This window comes from Apostichopus japonicus, chromosome 16, assembly GCF_037975245.1.
Source record: "Apostichopus japonicus isolate 1M-3 chromosome 16, ASM3797524v1, whole genome shotgun sequence".
Taxonomy (NCBI): Eukaryota; Metazoa; Echinodermata; class Holothuroidea; order Aspidochirotida; family Stichopodidae; genus Apostichopus; species Apostichopus japonicus.
In genome coordinates, this window is record NC_092576.1 from 2,020,790 (window position 1) to 2,047,752 (window position 26,963).

The following is a 26,963-nucleotide window of genomic DNA, read 5'->3' on the forward strand; positions in this document are numbered from 1 at the left end:
AAGACAGCATTGCGAGAGATAGTTTCGTGATGACAAGATGATTGTTTTGAATATGGTTGTTGTGATGTGTAAGTTCATCTCCATGTGCAGTTTAATAGTTCAATGAAATAAAAATGATTAACAAGTTAATTGCCAAGATAGTATACAGCACATAATATACGTATATAATGAAATCATGTCGGATGGAAAAGGTGGGGAGATGGGAGTGTTGGGAAGGTGTTTTTAGTATTGTTATTAAATTGCCACATACAATCAGGCTGGCCCCATGCAAAACTAATTATTAAAACTGAAACTCACAACTTACTTAAAGGACTGAAGCATCCCTTAATTCATTTATATACTTTCTCTTTTCTGTTAAGTCGTTGTTCTTTGCTCTGAGGTATATTACTCCTTTAATCAAAATCACTGTCAACTTTGTCTCTGTAAACTCATCAATGAAAGCAAAACGTAGAAGCCATTACAGATATATCATACAAAGATGAAAAGCAAAAAGAAAAGAAACAAAATATATATAAAGTGCTCTTTCTCTTCTTCTTGCCTAGGGTTCTGTTTTCCCCAATTTACCCGAGTGTGTCAGTGATTTTGTTCTGATGGCAATTTTCGGTGCTTATCGCAAACGGATGATGAAGTTGGCTCAAGAAAAATCCAAGTCTAACTAGGAAAAAAGTCTGTTCTGCTGCAAAGAGAGAGAAATGAAATTGAAGATCACAAGTGTCTTCTAAATTTGATTGTTAAACGTCATAACGCCATTCGGTGGCAGGTTTATAAACTTGATTGAATATTCTTAGTTTGTCTTAAAGGCAGCATTAAATGAATGAAGTATGTAAAGATTTTTCAAAGAAACACTTTCAACAATCAGAGTCTGATTTGATAGCTAAAAATGGTCTTTCTTAGAAGCAAATATCTCTTTTGATAGACTTTAAAGGTGCAGTACTAAATTAATATAATGCCATATTTAGCACACAGATTCTAATTATTTTTTTATTTCTTTGACAAGAAGCAAAATAATTAAATTGAAACGATAACACTTCATTCAACCTATTGAAGTGACTGGACTCTCAACTTTAGAACATTGAGTAACACATTGAGTCAATTTTAAAAATGCAACACATATGTGGACATGGAAGCATAGGACTTTAACCATTCAAAATGTCAAGTTTGGCACATAGACAGCATGTCAGCTTTTAACAAGCAACGCAAAATTGTAAATGATAATCAAATGACTTAAACGTTATCAATGTGACTGGACTCTTAAGTTTAGCACAAAGTAGCAAGTAAACTTTAAAAATGAAACACCTCTTTGGAAATGAAACCATAGGACTTTTACCTTTCAAAATGTCAAGTTTGGCACACAAACAGCAAGTCCGTCTTTAATGAGCAATGCTTTTTTTTTAAATGCAATCAAAAGGATGTAACTTATCAATGTAACTGGACTTTCAAATTAGTCAGTCTTTAAGAATTAAGACCAAAATCAATAGGAAGGAATATGTAAGACTTAAAACCTACCAAAGTTGCTAGGCTGCCAAGTTTACACACAGTAAGTCAGTGTTATTTTACAATGGATACCAAAACAATCACATATTTTTCATGGACACAAGCCACATACCTGGTATACATTGCATATTGTCAAGGATCATTGGTCGTGGACAACATCCTTGGGTGCTCCTTCTCTGAAGCAACAAGAAAAACCCTTTGGATGATTTTGACGATTGAAAGCAACAAACTGTCACATATTTAAAGCTCAAGTGTAAACTTATACATCAGTTAAATTTCACATAAGAAAACAAATTATATTTTGGTTGCTTCTCATACGACATAATAGTGCCTTGTGAATGTTTTTTTTTTCAAGTTAAGAACACCACATTGGAAGGAATTAAAATAAAAGTTGTTTATTGAGTTGATTTTGATAAAATTAGTTGGTATAAAAATTAGAGGTTACTTCCCATAACAATGACTGACTGGCTCTGTTATATTTACACATCAGAACTTGATGTAAAAGGTGGCCTGGAGGACGTTTATTAAGTTTTATTAAATTCAATGATAAAATAGTCAGAACATTTTGTTCCCATTTTGTGAAAAATAAAGAGAATGTTAGGAAATACTACTACCATCTGCTTGCCTCATCTTTGTCTTGGTGATATAGTTTAGTCTTATTAACTCTGTATTACATATTAGATTCTGATATAAAAAGTTGCTCCGATGAGTTTGATTGAATTTGCATCTCACTAGTAACATATTCAGAACATTTCTAAACCCTTCTAAAATGTGCAAAATAAATGCTAGTAATGACTACTAACATATACTTACCCGAGTTACCTCATCTTTGTTAAATTACGTCTTCCCTCTCCTCCTCCTATCAGTGATCTTGTCACATGTTTCATATTATACAACTTTAACTTTCGTGAAATGTGATGAGACTTTTGCTTGGTGATGCCTTGAGAAAACTTTTATGAAATTTGAAGTTTTACTAGTAAACTAGTCAGAATATGTCTGAAGTATGAAGGAAATTTTATTTTTGGCTACTGACATTTATGTTTGCCTCATATGTGTAAAGTTACCCCCGGTGGTCTCACATGTTGGACAGTGTGATGATTTTTTATCCTGTTTTTAGCTCATACCAGCATGCTGGTGTGAGCTATTGTTACAGTGCAGCGTCTATCACTCTATCACTCTATCCGTCAACAATTGGTAAAACCGCTCCCACTCGCACAGTGTTTGATGGAATTTCATGAAACTTGGACACAAGGACCATTGGGTATAGGGCCAACAGAGATGGTCCGAAATTTGGGGTCAAAGGTCACCTGTGGGCCGTAATGGGCCATGTTGTGGAAATACGCAAAATGCTTCTTCTCCTACAGTTTCCATGGTACAATGTTGAGGGTTTGTCACGATAGTACTGTGGAAGTTTTACCTTCAGGGTGTTCATGAATTTGAGATCAAAGATCAACTAGGGGTCTTTTGTGGCCCGGGCCGCGGCCCTATATTTTCAAATTGCTCCTGTTCGTACAGTGTATGGCCAGTTATAATGAAACTTGGTCACAATGTTCCTTGGGATGAGAGTTACGAGGGGTGTTCGGAAAATTGAGGTCAAATGTCATTTAGGGGGTCACCGGGGTCATTCTTTGTAATATTTTCAAATATATCTCAATCTCCTCAAGATTTTGATGGATCATATTCAAAGTTGAACTGATAATTGTTGGATTGTGTATGAATAAGGTGATGTCTAATAATTTTTGGTCAAAAGTTAATTAATTACAATTAATCCCCATTGTTTAAAAAAATCTGAGCCTTCACCTTTGCCAAAGCTCCTTTAATTTGTCTCCCAGTCTCTGCAGTGTTTGTTTACATTTGTGGTTAAGCTCTGCAGAGGCTGTTAGTGGAATTAAAGCAGGACTGGGAGTTGTTATTAACTGTTGAACTGTAAGCATGAGAGCCCTATAGCCAATCAGCACTTGCCGATTCTTAGAAGTCTCTGAGCCTGAGGTATGTAGGCAGCCAGCCAAAATTTTGGCAAGGAGTGCTTCAGGTCTGCTCTGGTAGAGAGGAGAAAGTTTAATAGGGTAGGTCAGTGGTATTGTTTGAGAGAGTGGGTAAAATAGGATTTAAAGGGGCAAAATAGGAATTATAGCCAGTGGTGTGGCCAGGGTTCTGCTAACGGAGGGGGGGGGGGGGTTATCCCTCATGGGCCCAAAATTGGTGGAATCTGAAAAATTGCCTGAAATTTGGTGGGCCATAACGTTTTGTGGGCCCTACATTTTTAAGCTCGAAAAGGTATGAGCTTCTGCACCATTGGTGCTCCAGTTGAAATTACGAACTATGCCCTGAAATATCTATGTTCAATAGTTTAAAGTTATTATTACTATCTATTTGCCCTGTCACTCATGAAATATTGTCTGTACGTAACTGCAGAGCCTACAATGATAAAATAAATTAAAAGTATTACACATGTTTCTTCTTTCCTTGTAATTAAGTCTGTCCAAACCTTTCATGTAATGTCCCCATTACATGTAATGTCCCCATAAGTTTTGGGCGTTTGAAATCACACTTGTAAAGTTCAAATGGAGATATCTTGAAACAGATTGTACTAACTGAATGATCATACAGGTTTCATGAAATACACTACAGTTCGACTACTTCACCAACGTCAGGCTACACACTTCACACAAGTTTAAACTTCCTGAAACTTATAATCCCTTACCGAAATCCCAGATCTGGGCCAGATATAAAAATCCAGATCTGGCCCAGATCTGGAATTTCAATCTGGGCCAGATCTGCTGCAGATCTGGAATTTATATCTGGCCAGATAAAAAATTGGGCAGATATAACTTGATATAAAATAAAGTTTTATATGGCCCATATAAAATTTGATCTGGTTAAATTTTATTGCATCCATATCTGGGCCAGATAAAATTTTATCTGGTTGATATAAAGAAAATCCAGATAAAGTTTTATATGGCCCATATAAAATTTGATCTGGTTAAATTTTATTGCATCCATATCTGGGCCAGATAAAACTTTATCTGGTTGATATAAAGAAAATCCAGATAAACTTTTATATGGCCCATATAAAATTTGATCTGGCTAAATGTTATTGCCATCCACATCTGGGCCAGATAAAACTTTATCTGGTTGATATAAAGAAAATCCAGATAAACTTTTATATGGCCCATATAAAATTTGATCTGGCTAAATGTTATTGCATCCATATCTGGGCCAGATAAAACTTTATCTGGTTGATATAAAGAAAATCCAGATAAACTTTTATATGGCCCATATAAAAGTTTATCTGGCTAATTTTGTTGCCATCCATATCTGGGCCAGATACAACTTTATCTGGTTGATATAAAGAAAATCCAGATAAACTTTTTATATGACCAATATAAAAAAATATATCTGGCTAAAATGTCAATCAAATAGGAAATAAGTGGCCAAAACTGGACTAGCATTGATATTAACTTTCCAACGTGATCAGTTATCTCTGTTCTGGTACGGAGACCCATACAGAGAGCAAGACACACACAAAATATAAACACAGCTGTGTTCCGACTTAACTGGATTGGAACAAAGTGGAAATATGTTATGTGCAAGCTCCTTGCTGTTACCTAATCCGACTGCTATGGTCATAAAATGACCGCTGTTCAAAAATAATACTTGAAGGTTGAGTTCTTTATTCTTCTGTGGTCCTGTAGATGTTGATACTAAATTGCGTTGTGCTATTCTTTTATTTAATATATTTGCTTTAATAAATAAGTTCCAGGAGGGCGATATATGTTCCATTCAGTATCGAAGTTCAGTCCCAAAATATATTCCTTGTTGCCATCCGTTCCAAAAACTTCTTCCTTACTTCGGACTGTTCAGTTCACTATAGAAACCTTTGCCAATGTCCTGACATCAATAGGATATTATTTATGAATCTCCATCACCTTTTCTTAATGTACCAATCCTTTCTGTTAAACTTCCTTCTGCTCTTTACTCCTACCATGTGGACACTACAGTAGTGTACACATAGCTCCCTTTCCTATCTCACTCCTACAAAGTATCAAAACACATATGTCCATTGTTCAAAAGTGGCCTTCACACTTAATCAACCTCTGAGTCATCCTGTTTCAAGCTAAGACCCTGTGGTTGCCTAGCAACCCAGATAGATTCCCCCTTTGACTTAGTGTATACACTGTAAGTGATTTACTATTGAAATATATATGCAAAGTGCAGTACCACAATATAGTGCAATGTAAATCTCTATGAAAATAAACTATGTAAGAGCATACAGTCTTAAAGTTTTATCTGTCAATATAAAGTCAAGTATAACTGGATAAACATGATGTATATCCAGTTATACCTGACTTTATATTGACAGATAAAACTTGATCTGCATATCTGGATTGACTCTATATCCAGTCATATCTGGCTTTATATGGCCAGATAAAACTTGATCTGCATATCTGGGTTGACTCTATATCCAGTTATATCTGGCTTTATATGGCCAGATAAAACTTGATCTGCATATCTGGATTGTCTCTATATCCAGTTATATCTGGCTTTATATGGCCAGATAAAACTTGATCTGCATATCTGGATTGGCTCTATATCCAGTTATATCTGGCTTTATATGGCCAGATAAAACTTGATCTGCATATCTGGATTGACTCTTTATCCAGTTATATCTGGCTTTATATGGCCAGATAAAACTTGATCTGCATATCTGGATTGGCTCTTTATCCAGTTATATCTGGCTTTATATGGCCAGATAAAACTTGATCTGCATATCTGGATTGGCTCTATATCCAGTTATATCTGGCTTTATATGGCCAGATAAAACTTGATCTGCATATCTGGATTGTCTCTATATCCAGTTATATCTGGCTTTATATGGCCAGATAAAACTTGATCTGCATATCTGGATTGTCTCTATATCCAGTTATATCTGGCTTTATATGGCCAGATAAAACTTTATCTGCATATCTGGATTGACTCCATATCCAGTTATATCTGGCTTTATATGGCCAGATAAAACTTGATCTGCATATCTGGATTGACTCCATATCCAGTTATATCAGGCTTTATATGGCCAGATAAAACTTGATCTGCATATCTGGATTGACTCTATATCCAGTTATATCTGGCTTTATATGGCCAGATAAAACTTTATCTGCATATCTGGATTGACTCTATATCCAGTTATATCTGGCTTTATATGGCCAGATAAAACTTGATCTGCATATCTGGATTGACTCTATATCCAGTTATATCTGGCTTTATATGGCCAGATAAAACTTGATCTGGCCAGATTAAACCAGATATAAAGCCAGATCTGGCATTTCGGTAAGGGATACTGTGTGAACAATGTCCTCAGACTTTGACCCGTGCTGTTTCAGATGACCTTTGACCAATACTAACAACAATCCCAAATCACTTGTATCTTAGGGGGAATCTACATAACAAATATGAAATGTCCAGTTATCCTTCTGAGGTTAGAGTGTTTACGAGCAAGGGTCACACACATGCTGCATACACACGCCATCACCATCGCATAGATTCCTTCTTCCTTCGGCAAGGAATCAGAAACAGATAAAGGCATTCTGTATGTAGGAAATATGTCGTCTTCTTCTGAACTGATGAATACAGAGTATATACAGTTATCTGTTAAGTAGACGAACTGTAGTGTTTTTCATGAAACCTGAAAATCACTGTAACTGGATAATTTTGTGTCAAGTTGAAACTTCTAATTTGCTTCAAGTCAATGGTTGATTAAGGGTAGCAGAAATTAAAGCCTCAAAAACCTTTCTTCTTAGGGAGTGGCCAGTAATAAGCTTTTCGTTTCAGCATGACATTTTGTGCAAGGACATGGTGAACAGGAAAGCACAAAATTGGTCAGATCGTAAATGATATCAATTGTTGTTATGAAATTGAAAACGATTTACGTTTTTAAGAACCTAATTAGTAATACCTGAAAGGTTACACCATGTCAGGGTAATATTTCATTGCTCTCACTATGTTGGTATACATCCCATACTTAATTGGTACAGGTTTAAGATGCTGTTTAAGATGTCATTTGTATCTAAGTTTCATCAGAAAATACTGCAAGATATATTAAACTACTGTGAATTGTCAACATAATAGACCTCGGTGATTTAACTTGACAAAAAGTACTTGACCTTAACCATTCACAGTTGCCCAAATAATGATTGTTAGTACAAGTACATTTAGTGACAGATATCGTCCAATAGGTCATTTGAATTCAACAGAGGTCAAAATCTGGAAACCTTGTAAGCTTGCAAATATAATTATTTCTATGACGAATGGCTTTTCTGTTACACTAAAGGTCATATGATGTGACCGTTCTTGTTTTAAGTGGCTGAGAGGGTCTCCATTGTCATTAATGACTGTTATCTGTAATTTAACATTCTGAAGGATAATACCTTTGCAATGTCCAAGTTATCTGGTATGATGTTCTGGTATTTGACTTTAGGACAGTTTTCTCAGTTGTTGTATCAATCACGTGATCCAATATACAGTATACATTTATAGGCAAGGAATCACTAAGTCTGCTGGCTTTCTGGTTATAATTACTGTCAGTCAGTTATTGCACCCTGCATATGACTAATCTTCAGTAATTGCTTGTGTAATCTGATTATTTAATCCAAATTGCTAAACAAGTAAAATAATGTTTTCCTTACCCTGGATCAATAGTCAAGTGCCACGAAGACTCACTATCAAGAGAAGTGACGCCCAGCAAAAGAAGAAAAAACAATTGTGTAATAGTTTTGGATAATATCCTTGTTTTTAAGATGTAATCGTTAGCTAACGTTGTCGTTTTTTTCTCCCCTCAGGGCGCCGTGGTTAGTTATGTTCCGGAGGTTATCAGCGACTATGTACAGCTTTCCATGCATGAGGGGCTTCGGAAGTACGCTCTGAAAAAGAAGCAGCAAAAGTCGCAATGATTTGCCAACACGCCGTTTAATCATGCTTGACTTAAATGATCAGAAGAAAGCAATGTAATTCCTGTGAAGAGATTAATGTATACGTCTATGTTGTTTCCAACCATGGTATAAGACGGAATTATGCACACTTTAACTGAATATGAAATTCATTGCACACGTTTTCATTGTCTTAGGAGATATGAACAGTTTAGATCATTTTGGATTTTTGGCCAGGGATAGAACCCACGACCTCCCAGATGCTAACTTTCATTGCTTCTAATGTCAGCACTTTTAACCACTCGACCTTAGCACTAGCTATATAAATATAATCTACCCGTTAATTGCTGTTTTATTCTTTTTAGGATTATCTTTATATTTGATCAAGTATCTTTTCATACATTTGTAGGTCACATTTTGTTAAATCTGTTATGACTGTTTTTTTTTTACAGTGTTTTGTTAAACTATTCAGTTTATAAATTTCAAATTCGTAATGAAGAAGGGATAAGTGGAAAAATACAGAGCAGAATGAAGAATAATTCATCATTCTTTATCTGTAAGGTGTGTATTGTAATGTTTGTATCTTTATAATAACATCAGATGGATCATTTGATGTGGATCTTCTTGGACGTGTGCATGAATATGATGAATGATTTCAAATTGCAATATGAGATCAGGAATATTTCAATCTGAACTAACGACTTGTTTTGTCCTTTTCTTTGGTTGTTTGCTTTTTGACAAGGTTGTACAAGTTGCAATAGCACCTGGATTATTCGGACCACTTGAACTTAGATATCCGTATTAGAAATCTAACCATACTTGTGTTTCTTCATGCAAAGAAGGCTACTATCCGGCTTAGATGACTCGAGGGCAGCTCACCCCTTATAAAATGTTTCATTCGCACAAAAATTCGGCCCTCCACTTTAATCAGTCGTGGGGACTTTGAATTCCCCTCCCTCACCTTTTTTGAAATCATGTGCACGCAACTGTTAATACTCGGACTACCACCTGGAATGGAACTATTTTTAGGAGCGTAGGAGGAAGTATCATCTTTCTCGTCACGTTGTATAACAATAAGAAACTAATGCTGTATTTTGCATGATAACAAATTTGCAAACTGGTGGTCTACCGACTCTGACCGTTTTGCAATGTGTGCAATTTCATCGTCATTTTGATCTGGTGTCTACACTCTCGTAGATTCAGGATCTTGGGCATATCTGTTGGTGTTGTTTGACAATGGTGACGTTATATTTCGTTCCCAGTACTCAGGTCCTTTTGTTCATTGACTTTCGCATATTGATTAATTTTGTGTCGATATGGTTGATATTATTCAGTTGTCAGCGTCGTTGTTTATCTATATTAACCTTGCCTGCAGAGGGCAATGTCTCAACCCATCCCTTTTCCCCCAAAAGAAGTATTGACAACACTCCGCAATCTTCTGATCTTTCTCATGTAGCCAGTATACATTTGCAGTAGATGTACCTATTTAGAGTGTAGCATATAATTTAAGAACTGGCATGTGCTTGTATAACGCATCCTCTAGATAAATTAAATCAAGGTAAGCTGAGTTCAATTTCTGCTACGAATCGCATGTCTTTACAAGGATACAACACACAAGCGCATCAAAATGAATACAATGTACATTATTATCCTGTAATCCTTAAGGTAAATTACAAGATGGAGTACACAAAACAAGATAAAGACAATGCTAAGTCATTAAAATATAACACGAATGTTCTACTCGGTCTACTGATGCAGGAGGCGCGCCCATCTCACCCGTGCAGAACGGTCCCTCAGCCTATGAGTTTAAGAGTGGATGGTGTATTAAATAATCCCTCAGTTCCCTAAGGTCACAGGACCATGAGTGTGTGTGTGTGTGTGGGGGGGGGGGGGGTCCGGCGTCTAGCAAGCTCTCCTAAGGGCGTCGTCTAATGAAAAAATCGACCGGTGTCTCAGTAAGACGTCAACTAAACCAAGATCAGCTAAGTAATGTTTGATAACAAAGCTCAACTGTGACAGAAACGGGGTGGAATATACACCATGCAGTCACACCCCTGGATCCACGCCTGCCCCTCAAACACCCTTCTAGAGAGCAAACCAAATCCAGGATTTTTCTCAGCAAACTGTCAACTGTATAGTGAGCTAGTTATGAAATGTTTCATAGTTCAGGTTAAATAAGGAAAAATAAAGTTCGCTCGGCCAAGGAAAAACCCTCTCCATTACACCCGTTTCAGTTTGTCAACATCATTGATCTGATGTAACGAACATCTATGAAACTATACGTCACAATATCTTCACATTGTGGCAATATTCTTCGTGGTTCTGATAAACCGTATGATCGAGAAGCTATTGCAGTTATTTGCAAATGTAATTGAATACTTTCTTTACAAAATTTGTTGAACATGGTTTCATTGTAATTACCTGCCATAGCAACCAGATTGTCACAGAGTATATAATAACAGAAATTATGGTATAGAAAACATCTGGAATATTTCGAACATAGTCTACTCGAAAAAGTGACATTACTTCCCCAAATACTTTTATTTCATAATAGAAAAAAACATAGAAACGATAAATATCAAGTACGCAGTACGTTCGATTCGTTTAATCATTTTAATGTATTCGAAAGCACATTTTTAGATCATAAACAAGATACAGTACTTAATTTGGTACACTGATAACATAAGTTAACCTTTTTAAGTTACTATGTATACTACGACCCGTTACGAGGCCGGGGTACATGTGCACTCTCCGCGGCTCCCCCACCCCCTGTTACGAGCTCTCCCCAGCTCTCTCCCCTCTATTAGAACTATGTGTGAAACTACTTCACAAGTTACCGGACATGGGTATTTGTGCTCCTTTCCTTAAGTTGTTGGTGACCCTTTAACGCAAAATGCCTGGCAACGGGTCTAAGTATACTACATTTTCATGAAAGCTGCATTTTACGAAATATTCTTACTTCCACCATTCTGACCAGTTCGCCTTGTTCGATGTATGAAATAAAACGGCTTTATATTGCCTTGTATTGGCTCCATTGCCACCCCAAATTTTGGATCATTACGGAAGTGGCAAATGCTGGTAAGTGTAGTTTCGAAATAAAACTGAAAGAACATTTTCCAGTAATTTAACTTGAAATGATCTTCAGACACTCGGGACTATAGCTTGAATGGTATCATACGTTACAACCAGTTTTGTATAAATGAAAGTATAAACGCAAAATGCAGCTTTTACATGAAGGATATCATGTCCACTACAACTTTCAAAATATTTATTACTTTACTATAAGAAAGTTTGCTTAATTCGATATTTAGCTCTAGTAATGAATGAATAATTGTTATGTTAGCAAGCATATTGTTAAGTTCACTGCGACATGCGATACAATTGAATCCTTGTAATAGTTTGTAATAATAATAACATATTACAAAGCGATGATATTGAAAAGCTCTTGCAGAATGTTTTGCAGTTATTTAATTGTTGATTATATTGTTACTTCTTTTAACGAGAAAAAATATCAAGCACTCTGGAACTTTTGAAAACGACTGAGTTTGTCCTTGAAATATTTGTTAATAATAATTTATTGTCAGTAATGACGAAGTCCCTATTTTGAAATAAAGGCTTTTGTGAAATAATTTTGGTATTGTTATTATAATTTACGGTTAATGTAATTTTTTGATGAGATAAAAAACAATCTTAATACAAATAATACAATTTCCACTATACTATGCATGGTAAATTACATTGCGTGATATTCCTCGTCAAATTTGCAGCTAATCGACTGATATTGCTCGCCCCTGAAAAATTTACTCAATGAAAACGCTCTTACATCCTGTATCAATAATATACGTTTATTAAAAAGAATATTAACTGCGCTGAAAATCTCGAAATATTCATAACATTAGAGTAACACACCTTTTTGTATTATCATTACTGGAGATGTGTTTTATTGAAAAGCTATAAAGAGCAGTTCAACATTGTTAGCTACTTGTTATTAATGATAAGACCTTGCCATTAACACCAATAAAATACAGTGTACTGTGATGTTCATCTTTTCACTCTTTTGACACATTTTCTATATATTAGGTCGGAATGCTAAGAGGCGAGAACTATACTGTTTTTTCAAAAGTAGATCTAACCTCCCTTAAACGTTCCAGATAACTCCAAAGTATTGAAGAGTGCTTAATTAAATCATAACACAACATATTCAAAAGTAAGCTTTATTGTAATGAATACTGGGATAATACCATTTGTAGCGATACTTTATAATTACCTTTTTTGGCAAAGGAATGTATACTGCAATATAGGAGCGCAATTTGTTTATTCTGTAAATATAATACATTTACATTAAAACAAATGATAAAAGGAGCAATTGTTACAGACAAAAATAACTAAATGTTTCAAAAGCAGTCCGATCCTCCCATTTAGCATTCTAAATCTTCAAAATATTGAGATGGGCTAAGTTTTTCAAGGAAAATGTTTAAAAAAAAAGAAGCTATATACAGCAGCATTTCTTAAGCCATTGTTAATAATAATAAAATGCGTGTTTTGAAAAAAAAAGTAGCATCAGCACCGATATTTCCACATATGTCATTCTTCTAAAAGGTCATCACTACTTACGTGGAATTACATGTTCATATTAATTAACGTTTCACCTCTGCCATTAGAAATAATTACCAAATATTACGTAGCATATAAGTTACATAATATAATGGCCAAATGGAAGCTAGGTACAAAACACAACTTCTTTAGATATTGTAATAATTTATAGTATGCTGTTATAAACATTGTCAAGTCTTCTGACATTTTGAAGATGATTAATTTTCTTTAAAGGACTAAAGTTACTAAAAGTTACAAAAGTAAGCGAACAGTCTTTCTCTATATCTCTTACTCTGTAAGTTTCGAACCTGTTCCAAAATATCAAAAACTGACACCTTAGATGATGAAATTAAAAACTTAAGGAAATCCTAGGTGAAGTAGATGGTACGACATATGGTTCTTAAAGCTGTATAATGAATGGCAATCATTTGACCATCTACCATATTTAGATAACAGAGTAAATTTAAACCTTACATATGACTAAACTAAATGATGTATAAAGCACCTGGATTGTTATAAAGTGAATAGTTATATCTACATGGATCTTCTAAAGGATGAATAAGTTGTAGTAAAGGTTGATTTATTAAAAGTTACCGTATAAAAAAGGATCGTAATCCATCACGCATTAATTTTGTAAGCAAAATCACAATCTGCTATTCTGATAAGTAGCTTTGCGCACACCTTGCCATGTAATTTACAATCACCATTTTCCTAAATTTTTTTCCGTTTTTGGAATACAGGTGGAAACACTTTACTAGTAAAAAACATCTTTGTCGTAGAACAAATGCAGTAATATTTTAGTTTCCCTGCAGGTCGGAAATTAATTATACTGTTAACTTCCCATTCACGATATATAACACTATTGAAAAATTCTCTTGTTCAACTTGGCTGTTGGCATCCATATTTATATTTTACTGATACCTTTAAATAAGTAACAACTCACATAAACCAAAAGAAAATACATCGTGGAAAAATATGTAAACGAAAATGATTTCAAAGCACTGATTACATTCACCACATAAACTATAATAATTAAATTCAACAGTGATTAATTGTAATTAATTTTCTACAGTTAATTTATATTATATTATTAATTTATAAATCTATCTACAGGTAATGTTATATGAGGATCTATCTGCAAGTTTTAACAATCGAATGTTCCTTACTCTATCTTTTCTATCAACTTACTATGCCTTACAGGGTTCCAGTGTAATTGGAAGCAGTAAGGCCATGTAGACCTGCATCAAACATTAAGTGGCAGGTTATGTTTAGCAGCACGATATTATAGAAAATATATAAAAATGATATTAGTGACTTGATACCTTCGGTGCATCCCTTAGCCAGTTTCCAATAAAGTATTTGTAATTTGAATGTCTTTCAATGTGTTACTGTAACTCAAGTTCATCTACAGAATATAGGTGAATGCAAGTTCACACAAAAATAGTTCTTATCATTTCCGCTACTTTGAGACTCATAGAGCTAATCATTACGATGGTCCAAAATACAACCTTGCTAAGGCTGCGTCCTTAACTCTAAATACTTTGATTCATATGAAACGACAAGAGAATTTGAAGTTGCTAAGAATGGTCAGACTTGAAGGAAAGATAACCCTCAGTGAAATTCACGTTGTCCTGGAGAAATTTCCTGTTGTTTAACTCGACAATAAAGAACGACCTAGACAAACGCTGAGCAGAGACACTGTCGGCTATATCGGCTTATGTTCTTAGGAGGCATTGTATGTTAGTTGCCAGTCTTCGTCGCTGTTGAGAAAATAAAGGGGGGAGAGACGTTACCATATGTGTCAAATGATGACGTCATTTCTAAAAGCTAATTGATTTAAGTTGCTTTATTTATTACGGATATTCAATCTAGGCTGGTAGCTTTTCTAGTACCTCATATTTTAGAACATGAATATAAAATGGATTCAACATATATCATTTCTTGTAATAATCTCCATCCATTGAAATCATCATGTTCTTGTTCTCATCTTTTATGTTAACTTTCTTTTAATGTATTTATAAAGAAGAGGGTGTGGTCGTGATCATTTTACTTTGTATGTTATTTCTCACTTTGATTTGATTTATAAAAAAAACAACACATATGGTCTTGGGATAACACAGAAAAGTCTGTCCAGCAGACCTTAATCCTATGTTGCCCCTCAGTGTACATTTGACAGCAATGATTCCTTAGAGTTTTTATGTTTATATCCATGTTCATGGTGATTTTCACTAGTAGGTATTTTAAATAATTTCAGATCAAGACAAATAGCAATATGTTTACGATTTCTAAGTGATTGATGGAATGCCAAACAAAGATTTTTTTAAATGAATTTTTACACAAGTATAATATCAAATGTTATTTGTTTAAAATTTGAATGGTTTACATCATTAACATTTCAGTTCTCAAGTTCATTATATTACATTAGAGTCTAATACCAGGATACTTAATGAATCGATTCATTTAGAGTCTGAAACTTTCGCAAGCTTAATTCCCCTCAAAGTATGGACCGTGGATTATGGTAAACATTGCAGCAGTACATTAGATTTGGATATTACGTTTATAATATTGCTCGGGCACGTAATTAATCACTTCACTGAGGGTTTGTTTCGACTAGTTTATGGGCAAATAAAGTGTGTGAGTGTTTATATACCTGTAGTAATCGCGGAAGGTTTCGACCTATAAGAGAAACAGAAAAGTAGTAAAATAGAATTATTTGGAAAATACTGAGTGTGATATTATTATTCGTTAATATTGTGAGATATAATATGCAGCATAAGAGACAACAAACTGAAGATGCTGTATATAATACGTTATAAGGAGATATCATGATAGACTCTCGTGTAAAGATGCATTTACGTAGCAAATTGTTTCATGGCATAGTCTCACTTTTTACTTTCCTTCAGGTGAAAATTAATTACATTAAAAAAAATAGTTGCACTGAGTTTCTATAAAAAGTACATGTAGTAATTACATTAATCATCAGAATTTTGAAACAAATATACTCCTCATATCACATCATGTTTAGCTGTCAAGGCAATGATACGGAAACAATTACACATAAAAGAGTATTGTTTACACTTATATTACACTCAATGTGTATGAATACTTTATATGCATACATCACAACATCAATGATGCGATTAGTATTTACAAGCCTATCAATACCACCCTACAATTTTCCATTACCAGTGAGAACTTGCAGAGCTTCCTTCATATCTGCACCCACACCACCCCACTACGACACATACACAAACATTTTCATATCTGACCAATATTCCGTGTTTTACCTCTTCGGCATAATCAGCATCTGTTATTTCATCACCAATTTCCAACATCTGTAAATAAAACATATAAATTGGTAAGGAACATTATGTTCAATGGATATGTCTACTGTTTTATTGTTCACTACAAATTTGTCTTACCTCACTATACACATGTTTCAACAAAAGTCTGCGTGTGAAATAAGACCTTTTAAAAGGACATATTAAGATGAAGGAATGTATTAGACAATATCAGACAATTTGGTTGTTTTAATAACATCAGTTGTAGAATGTCTTTGTTATCGAAGCGTTCAAGTTGTCCTCCTATCTAATGGTAGTGAAGGAAACACCTCCTACTTGGATTAGCATATGTATGATTCCTGAAATTACTGCCAGGAAGCAAACTTCTTTAATCCATAACCTCACACTAGTGAAGAGACGCCACAAGTAGGTGTCCCTGCACTGGTGTGGACATCTTATATATTACAATGATAAAGACAAATGGCAACTACAATGCATACTAAATGATGGACTTTTTATTCTCAACGGATAGCAGTGATTTTAAATTGTCTACGATATAATGAAATTATTTTCAGTAAACCTATATGCGTGATGACAACACACATTTGTTACTTACAGGAAAGAAATTCTCGAAATCCTCATTCAGCAGCCAGCGGCCAGACTGAAGGTCCAGAAGATAGTGGCGTTCATCACGTTTGTAAGGAAGCCAGAAAACTGTAAAAGGAATAGAACAAAATACTTTGGAATATTTTTTAAATATTTTTTTTATAACTTGACCGTGTGTTATAATTGACACCGAGCATCGTAGTTACTCTTATGAAACCTCACCCCTGTCACACCTTTTATATTCACAAAGAGAATATTGCCATTTACGATTACACTCACTTAATATCAACACATGAACTATGTGATAGGCGTACCACCCCTCCTGTCCTACCAAACTTGACATTTCCTAATATAGTCACAAATGTAAGCAAATGTAGCTTTCCAATGATACCCAATTTGTGTCAAACGAAGCTTGCATCCTCGAGGAATAAACGATAAAAAATTCGAGGGTAATAAAACCTTCGAAAAATTGTTGTATTTACGGTAATGCGGCGTGACGTCAGTCGAGGAACTCAGCTCAATTACGAGACACTATGTTCACATTCTTAAACGTCTGAGAACACACAACATAACACTGTTGCAGCACCCGAACCGAATTGTACAGTTGCTTATAATAGCGTTTTCGACGTGAATATATTGCGCATTTATATGCATCTGTGTTATAACATGATAACACGTGTTATGCTAGAGGCACATTTTATTGCGGCCTGTGTTAAAAAAAATATGAAAATATAAAAATATAAAAATAAATAAATAAAATAAATAAAAATATTTTATATTCTATACAAATATAAAAAAATATATATATATATAATACCACTACGATTTACTGTATTGTATCTTTAACATATCTAGCTCTCGCATGCTCCCAAAACATAACACGTGTTAGTGTGTTATAACATCCTGGCATATAAATGCATAATATGCTATACGTTAAAAACAAATATAAGCTCACACCTTTTCGGCTTGGGTGGTTGCGGCGCTTCGTAATAATTGAGATTTAGTATTTGGAGTTTTGTTTTTACGTAAATTTATCTCGTTACTGTTAAATATGCCGAACCGATATGTGGTATCAGGTTGCTCCACCACAAGTAAAGACGGATTTCTACTGCAAGCTTTTCCAAAAGATGACAGAAATCGAAGAATTTGAACACGACTCGCTCAAAACACTACACATACACAACGTTATGAGTGCCTGTAGGCCTATACTGTTGCCAAATTACTTGTTATGACCATAGCCCAGGCCTCCTTGATACAGCAAATGACGATATTTTGTTGGTTACCTAATATTTTGCACAAAACGTAAAGCCAGTTGGTTTGAGAACAATCAATTCTAGATCTGCAAGTTTTCTTTTGTGGTAAAACTGGCGTTGTGTTGTGATTTTACGTAACAGTTGGATGATACAATTACACGGTCTAGCCTGTTATACAACGTCTATTATAGTTAGGTCTAGGGCCATGTTACCAGTACTCCTATAGGGTTGTACTGTAACAGAATGTCACATTTTCCTTGCACTGTAAGACAAACAATTCTAGAAGCTTCGCTACGAAGTTAAGTAGCAGGATCATCGATATTCGAGATAATTTGAATCATATGAAGGTCTTAATAACGGTGGTTTTGTTTATGCTCAACCGACCAGTTTCGGTTCAGGGTCTTCCAACCGTTCTGCTCGGGGACTTCACTCGGCAGTGACGCGTCTCGGCCATCGGGATCGTTTTACAATTCTTCTGCAAGGGGCTCAATTGATAGGGAAAAACACCGACATTATCTTCATCACCCTCAAAACTATTTCCTCCTCTTCTTCCTCAAGAAAATAATTTTAGTCAAAGCTTACGAATGTCCTGAGAGGTGAAGTCCTATTTCCCCGGAATCGGAAGATTCGGGAGAAGACAATTGATGAAAAGAGTGTTGTGGTTACATGTTGTAAACTATATAACGCCGTATCGGTAAACAGCGGGGTGTCGGCTTTGGCTGAAAGGGTTCCTTTGATGACGTCAGATGAACTGCGGTGGGCAGCTTTGCCTTTTTTACGAGTGGCAGCTCGAGAGGTCTCTAGGGAAAACTTTTACAGCGAATTTCTGGAGTTTGAAGCCGTATTTACGGAAAGTTGTGCATGGGTGGTGTTGTAGTAATGTAGATAAACCATTCCGAAAAATGAAAATTTTTCATTTCATAACCTCTTTAAATATTCTGTCAAAATCAGGCATATCTCAGATTACAATTAGAAGGCTATTTTTTTTGGCAATTTAAAATTCAACCAGAATGCACTTTTGCATTCTGGTTTCGATGATGTAAACAAGAGCAGTTTTATTCATGAATCTGACGTAAAATGTACAATAAGGGCGTACAATGGTTTCACGATTTGACTTTTGATGACCCAAATGACCTCTACTTCCACCAAAAACAACAGGCGTCTTTAACTCAATGTGGTACTTCGATCTACACTCTGAATTAGAGGTCGACCCAAGATTCCAGTATTGTCATATCGTGTTTACAAGGTTTTCACAATTTGACCCCTGGTGACCCCAAATGACATTGACTACCACCAAAAACGATATACTTCTTATACTCAAAGTGGTTCTCCTATACACTAAATATGAAATGTGTCTTACCTTCTCTTCTTTAGATATCGTGTTTACAAGCTGGGCGTCACAAACGCACTCCAAATACACACACGCACACACACCCACACACACGCCATAATGCATAGGTAACGATTATCATCGAAACCAAAAATGGAGAACACTGGTCATTATAATCGTCAATGTCTTTTTTGTAATGTTCAGTAACTGTGGAATTGAAATTTTATGGAATATAAAGTGTGAGAACAAAAACATAAATTTGCGACAAGTATAATTATGCTCGGTCAACAATAGGAAGCTTTGTAGTGTTTGTACGTATTTATATGTTTAGACTTTGTGATGAACGAAAATTTTCTGAATACGTTGTGTGCGTGACATGATATTATATGTTCATATAATTTCGTTCAGCTGTGCGCGATGGTGATCGATTGGCCTGTCCAATCAAAAGTTCTTATCACTGGTCGCTACCGGCACTTCAGCCAATCAGCTGAGTTTGCGAACATGTTGGTTTATTCCAGTTTGCATGACTTCAAAGAAACATATTTTCATATTCGGGAGTTTTCAGTCTTAGTCCCGTAAGGACGTATTGTTTGAGTTCTCTTTCTTTAGGCTTTTTATTTTTAATCCGTTTCAAGGTTCATCCTATCTGTCGTTCTCAATTTGGAATCCATCCGAACACTTATATAAAGTCTATCAGAAAAAGTTAAGTATATGGTTCTTCTCCTGAACTGTTTCTTATATTATCTCGATATTTCGGACTTATCCCTCGGCAGAATAATCTCGTATAGGCGCCCACGCTAACCTGACATAAGTATCAACTAAAACCCCGCCTTAAACTATCATCTATTCTGATTATTTTTCTGATTAACGAATACTAACAATTTCACTTAAGGAAGGCAAGATTTATGACATAAACACGTTGCCCTATATACAGGGAGCAATTTATAAATACATTTGCGTGGACCTGCTGTGGATCTGCTTTTGTGTTCATATTTACACTGGTTTTTTTTTAATGTTCAAATTCCATCTGACTAGACTCAAGTAAACATTAGCTAAGCTGGGCATTCCTGTTATAAGTTGATTATTAACAAGTTCCGCCTATAATCAAATTTCATGCAATAATCGGTGACGGACAGCTTCTCTTGATAACAAGGTTTAGGGTAGGCCGGAACTTCTGTATCACCGTTTATGACCAGTATCAAGTTTAATGACATCTTTCAATGCAACACATTTACCAAAATAGGACAATTTCTCTTACTTTGCCAGAGCGATTTTGCCGCTGATGTTACAGGAAAACTTAAACTTCATTATACTATGAACCTTGTTTCATTTATAGACATAGAAATAAGCTTTATTCAACTGTGTGCCCATACTGCAAAATATTATCGTTTTAAAACTAGCTGGTTAAACACATTTATTGCTTTTCCTTTGTGCAGAACTGAAGATGAAATTTGTAACTACTGTCATAATGTTGCAGTTGCTGCTTTGTATTAAATGTAAGGTGGTAAATTGCCAAGAGTTTTAATTGATGATTAAAACGGCCATGACTTCATGACCACTCACTCATTACATGTGTACAGTTCAATCCTATGATATTGCAAAGCCATACATGTGCTTTTGGTATTTTGGAACTTCATCAAATTTATGTATAACAGACAAGAACGAATTAAACCAGCGCCGCATTTAGTGAACAAGCATCAATTGAAATACTTCATAAAAACAACAATTATCACTAGCGACATGAAACATGATTCAACAGAAACAGAAGGTTAAACATCCTCCCTGATACCATCTCAATTGCAACTAGATTGATAAATTATCCAAAACATTTAACCTTAATAATAATCCAGTTTATCATTACTAAATAATCCTACTTTACAACATATTTTTCAATACACTTAACGTACACAGCAATCAATCTCTTTATGTTCTTGTAGTTCATTGATATTGAAGTACTGATATACCCAGGCTGGACTACATAAATTAAGTGTCAAATTTGACACATTGTGGACTCTTCAACCTTAAAATGTTGCAAAAACCTTTCCTTGCTCCATTCCAACTCTTCCTGATAAAGATCACTAGAATATCAATAAGAGCTTTATACTGCACCTTTGACATTCCTTGCTTTCATATTTGCCAGAGAGGAAGATGTAATAGTAGGTGGCAGCAGACAGTATTCAAAACTGCAAAAGAAAGTAATTCATTGTAATCATACATTTGACGTCACATAAAGTTCAAGAACTGTCCATCCAGTGTAGCTACTTACGTCATTAATTATCAACTACTAGGTGCCGCTTATACAAGATAAGCTAACGATGGGAGGATATAACAGTTTGCAATATTATAAGCTAACATACCTTAAAGCTGAATATATGATATCGTTTTTGAAAAGGCGATAATTTACCTTTGACACTATATTTTGGTCAGTGATTAACGCCATTGTATACCTGACCATACTGGCGGGGACTTGTCTGCTGGCATGGACAAGATCACAAAAGCTATGTAATAACTTTTAACGAATGGAAATGATTCGTATGTAATCTACATTCAATATAACTACACAACACTACCCATATCCACGGATTTAACACCCGTTTTATGCACTCACCCTGCGGGGGTGGGGAAGGCAAAAACATTATGCCATCCATCCAGGTAAAGGGTGGGGGGTGGGACGGTGGCCGACTCCCTTGTAGAAATGTTGGTCAAATGGATTGTGTTTGCATAACGATTCTACTGTTGCAACTTTCTAATGAAATGTCGAGGGTTTTTTACTGTTTAGGCTGAACCACACACATATGTTATATACTGTACACTAGGGTGGTTTGGAATATTCCATGCCATTATTTTTTTTTCTGGGGACTAACTCCCCCCCCCCTCGTCCTCTCCCCCTAAAAGGATAAGCGTTTGTGCATCTACTAATACCACAAATACAAGAGTGTGTTCAATGTTAACTTGCATTAAGTAAAAATAATATTATCGTAGGCCTATCTTTTGTAAATTTCAAAACATAAATTGCAATATAGTGCCTGATTTCTCCTCTCTAAACCAAAAATCAACTCGGATATTGCCTCTTTCGGGATCATTGTAGAATTGTTTTCATCTGTGTATTCAATTTTATTTTTTCTGTTTAAATTTTCCCCGTTATATATGTCAATTCCCACTAACATCAACTTTCAACACTTTTTGAGGGAAATTAAAAGGTTGATGTAAACATCCCTCACCCACAGCATTAAAATTGTGTTTTATCCTCAAAAAAATGAAGTTTCAATCGCCTACCCAATATATATGAAAACAAAAATTGTTTCTCTATTTCTCGTATCATCAACCTCACCCGTTACTGTGAACATTCCTCTTTAAGAGCATACAACACAATATAACATGTACATTGATATGTCTTACTGCTATAAGGAAACGTCTTTTGAATTTGCCTTGTAACGACCACGAATATGATAACGTTATAACAGGGATCTGAGTTTGTAACAACTGGTTCTGCGGGCATATACACAATATGCTGCATTAACCTGCCATTGAAAATGAGTTACCGGAGAAACGATAAATCCTTAACGTTAGTTGAGACTATTACTTGTATATGGCAATATCCGTACCCCCATCCCCGCCCCCAGCCTCCGCCCTCCCGGGTTATTTCACAAAATTATTTAGCCCAAATCTCCTTACAAAATTGTTCTCGGAATTCTTTATTATGTTGGAGATTTTATTTTATCTACTTTCTTAACGTACACTTACTTAAGATCAAGAAAGTAAAAATCCTTGAAAAAGATTCTACGCACAATGTCGACCAACAATTCAAACCAGACAATGTCTAGACGTATCCAGGTACTCGCTTGTTCAATATTCTAGGGGTTATATAAAGGTCACGCGCGCGCGTCTCTTTTATGGAATATAACTTCTTGTTACTGGGACGCGCGCGCCACACAACTTCTTTGCATTATATTGATCAAATATTTGATTGACAGGTGATGAACAAAAGAAAATGTTAAACTATTGAAAGAGTTAGTAATAGGAAAGATTAGTGTACATCTTTAGGAAGAAAATGGCGCAATAATTTCGATAGACTTTTATCATTGAATAAAATGTGTTTTGTCTGAGTAGAAAAGAGAGAAGAAATAGTTAACTGTATAGATTATGATGAATGTATACACAGTGTTGGGTGGATACGATCTACGTTACTTTTTATAAATTGCCCATATGATGAAAACATGGATCAAAACAAATATAGGAAAAATGGAATGATATGCAGATGTACGTGCCTGTATGTGTGTGTGTGTGTGGGTGGGGGGGGGGGGGGGTTGGGGTACAAGGGGAGTAAAATTAGTGGGTTTAGAGCAAAGGATTGGAGTGGTGATTTAATTTTCATGGAAGAGGGGAGATGGTGTTATCTAGAATCGCAACTGCAGAAGGGTCATTGGCACTCGCGGAAGGTAGGCGTGGCTGCAATGTACAGGTGTTTGAGGCGTTGAGCTTGGAAATGAAATACCGTATGAGACACATTTAATTAAATATGGGAAGTGACATTAGAGGGGTACGGGAGGGGTGTGAGAGAAGGTCTATATATAGTAGTCTATGCATTGGTTCAAGGCATGATTTGTAGAAAGTAGGCACAATATAAGGGTCTGCTAGCAGTGCGGAGGTGGGCTTGGTGGTGGGGCCAATATATAGTTGTTGCGGCATTGTAAAGAAATTCACATGGGAATATTTTAATGATTAGAGGAATAGTATTCAAAGGCCAGGGGGTGAGGGATTGGAATCCGGTGAAGGATATTTAGTATTAGATTCATTGTTCAAGGCATGCACAGTGTAGGCAGATCTCATTCTCTTATTAACAACAATATATTTATTTATTCAGCTTCTTAACTAATTGCGGCCAATAATTAATTTCACTGTTGATGTTGTAGTTTTTCAAACTAAACATTAAGCTGCATAAAACACAAAAACAAACAAGTAAGATGATGTTTTTTTTCTGTGTTAAGTTTGTTTGTTTTTGTGTTTGCTGAATTTTGTTTTATTTCAATTAATTAGTAACGTTTTTTTCCCTCGATCAATTTATTTACAAAATTTTCTTTATAAGAATTTTGACCATTTTACATTGCTTAACGAGGATTTTTTTCTTGAATGTTTTATTCTTGAACATTTAAGATTAATGTTTATTATTTCTGTGTTTATTTCTTTATTCTAGTGTTAATTTATTTATTTTACCCACTTTTTAATTTAAGTTAGTTGGTAAACGATTTATTAATTTATTATCGCTTTATAAGTTTATTGACTAAATATATATATACAGGCCAAAAAATTTGGACATTTTCCTATTTATCAATAAAGATTTTTCTTTAATTTGTTATTTAATTATCGTGTTACTTTACTTTGCTTACAGAAAATAGTTGAAAACAAGAACATTATTTTCTTTTGTCAATTTTTCTCTTTGATTCCTTATTCAATTTTATCAATAATTATTATAAACCAGGTAAACAAATGTATTCACCTCCTCACGCTAGAAATACTTTTATCATTCTTACTGCAATACAAGTCTATCTTTTACTTTTATTTTGTAAAATATGTTTTTTTTTCTGTCTCATTCTGTCTCTATTTTACTCTCCTATTAATAATATTCCTTACCTAATGACTGTTCTTTCATTGTTAGTTTATTTCTTAATTCAATTTCTTCTTCATTTATTTGTTTTACTCCTACAATTATCTTTACCTATCAATAAAACCTTCAGTAATCATTAAATTTAACTATATTAATAGTTCCTATCTTGTTTACATCATTAATATTAATTAGTTATTTTATTTATTACTAATATTATTTACATATATTTATTATACTTATTTTACTTTTTTATTGACATTATTAATTATACTTACTACAGTTGCTTGAATCTCTGTGAGTGTTGTAGATAGTTTATTATTCCATTAACTTCATGTTTATTCATTTCCCTCCCATTTTCTGTGTCTATGTACATCCTCTCTATTGATGTTATGATTGGTAGAGAGAGACCAGAGTAGAGAGTAATATCATCTTCATCAACCTTGTTAAAGGACTCGACAAGATACACACAGTCTATTGGAATCTGAAGGAAAGTAAATAATAATAATAAAAATAATAATAATAATAATAATAATAATAATAATAATAATAATAATAATAATAATAATAATAATAATAATAATAATAATAATAATAATAATAATAATAATAATAATAATAATAATAATAATAATAATAATAATAATAATAATAATAATAATAATAATAATAATAATAATAATAATAATAATAAATATCTGTTATTATTTTGCAATAATATTTATGAGTTTTATTTTAACTAATGGAGGACTAATGGTCATTGTTTTAGAGGGGTTATAGTGGGACCAGTTTATTATTCAAATTGGTGTAAAGGGGGTGTGTTTTGTAAGAGTGCACAGTTACACTAATGTATTACTTAACTGTAAAGAGACACAGTGTTGTTAGATTATTGAACAAAAGGGGAACAGGAGGGTGCGAAGTGGTTTAGGGAAAGGGTGAAGGTGGGGTGAAGGTGAGGGGGTGGGGGGTTGTACTACATATTCTGTTAGTGGCATGGGTTGTTTTACTGTTCAGTTGTAAGTTATTCTAGTATAGCGGAAGAACAGCACTGAAATAGAATTATAAATACAGGATTAACACTGACTAGAAGGAAAATAAAAAATAAATATAATTAATAGACTCCTAAACAATAAATAAAGACACATTTTGTTTGAGTGAGGGTAAGGTTGTGTCCTTTGTTTGCAATATTAGCGGATAGAAGTGAAGGGCGTTACAGGTGTACATTGCTGTACATTAGGCTGATATCATTGTAAGGTGAAACAGTGGTGTCGAATTTTGTATTTCATGTTGATTCTCATTTCATTTTGTATCAGGTAATGAACACATGATATGTTAATGTTGTTTAAAACATAAAGCTCTGTAGTTTCTCTGTTGTGTGAGCTATGTGATATAACCTGTTGTATTTGAGCCATGGGGAGTAAAAGTGGTTCAGGTGAGGGGCTAATAAATATTAATTAGGTAATTAAAGTTCTGGACCTATTTGTTTTTAGGGTTATTAAGTAGTTCAGAAGCTAAGAGGATAAGTTTCAGTTTCCCTAGCATACAATAATCCACAAGTTAACTTTTGTAACTTTTTGGTATGTTTTTTTAATTTTTTTTATTAAAATCTCTTATTTTATTTATCAGATCACAGTTTCTTTTTAATGGTCCTAAATTATCAATTCTGATGCCCCAAAAATAATTGACCGCCCAAAACTAAAACCGAGAAAAGGTTAATGATTAATACCCCCCCTTCACCCCTCCCGACTCACTACCAAATCCCCGATAGGGGAGAATAATAAATAAAATAATTTGCAAGTGATGTGTTCTACTTCACCGTATCCCTTCAATATATTCTTACGTCATGCCTGGATGCTTTCTTCAGGAGCTCTATGGTTGACT

At 34.6% G+C, this 26,963-nt stretch overlaps 2 protein-coding genes across 11 annotated transcripts in view; one reads left to right on the forward strand and one right to left on the reverse strand.

The window, feature by feature from the left end:
• The window catches only part of LOC139983661 (very-long-chain 3-oxoacyl-CoA reductase-like), a 262,428-nt gene that overhangs the window by 9,786 nt on the left and 225,679 nt on the right, over positions 1-26,963 (forward strand). Inside the window, exon 10 of one of the 5 annotated variants that reach the window (XM_071997366.1) lies at positions 543-809. The exons of 3 other annotated variants lie outside the window; for them this stretch is intronic. In XM_071997366.1, coding sequence (XP_071853467.1) covers positions 543-659 — 117 coding nt within the window. In that variant the 3' untranslated portion in view covers positions 660-809. Of the gene's footprint in view, positions 1-542; positions 810-8,330; positions 8,926-26,963 lie in introns of those variants that run through there. One more of the 5 variants, XM_071997368.1, reaches the window with a different exon arrangement.
• Positions 11,207-26,963, reverse strand: part of LOC139983648 (uncharacterized) — a 180,711-nt gene continuing 164,954 nt past the window's right edge. For all 6 annotated transcript variants that reach the window (XM_071997337.1, XM_071997336.1, XM_071997335.1 and 3 more), the window contains exon 13: positions 11,207-14,770. In XM_071997337.1, the coding sequence (XP_071853438.1) occupies positions 14,734-14,770 (37 nt within the window). In that variant the 3' untranslated portion in view covers positions 11,207-14,733. The remainder of the gene's footprint in view (positions 14,771-26,963) is intronic.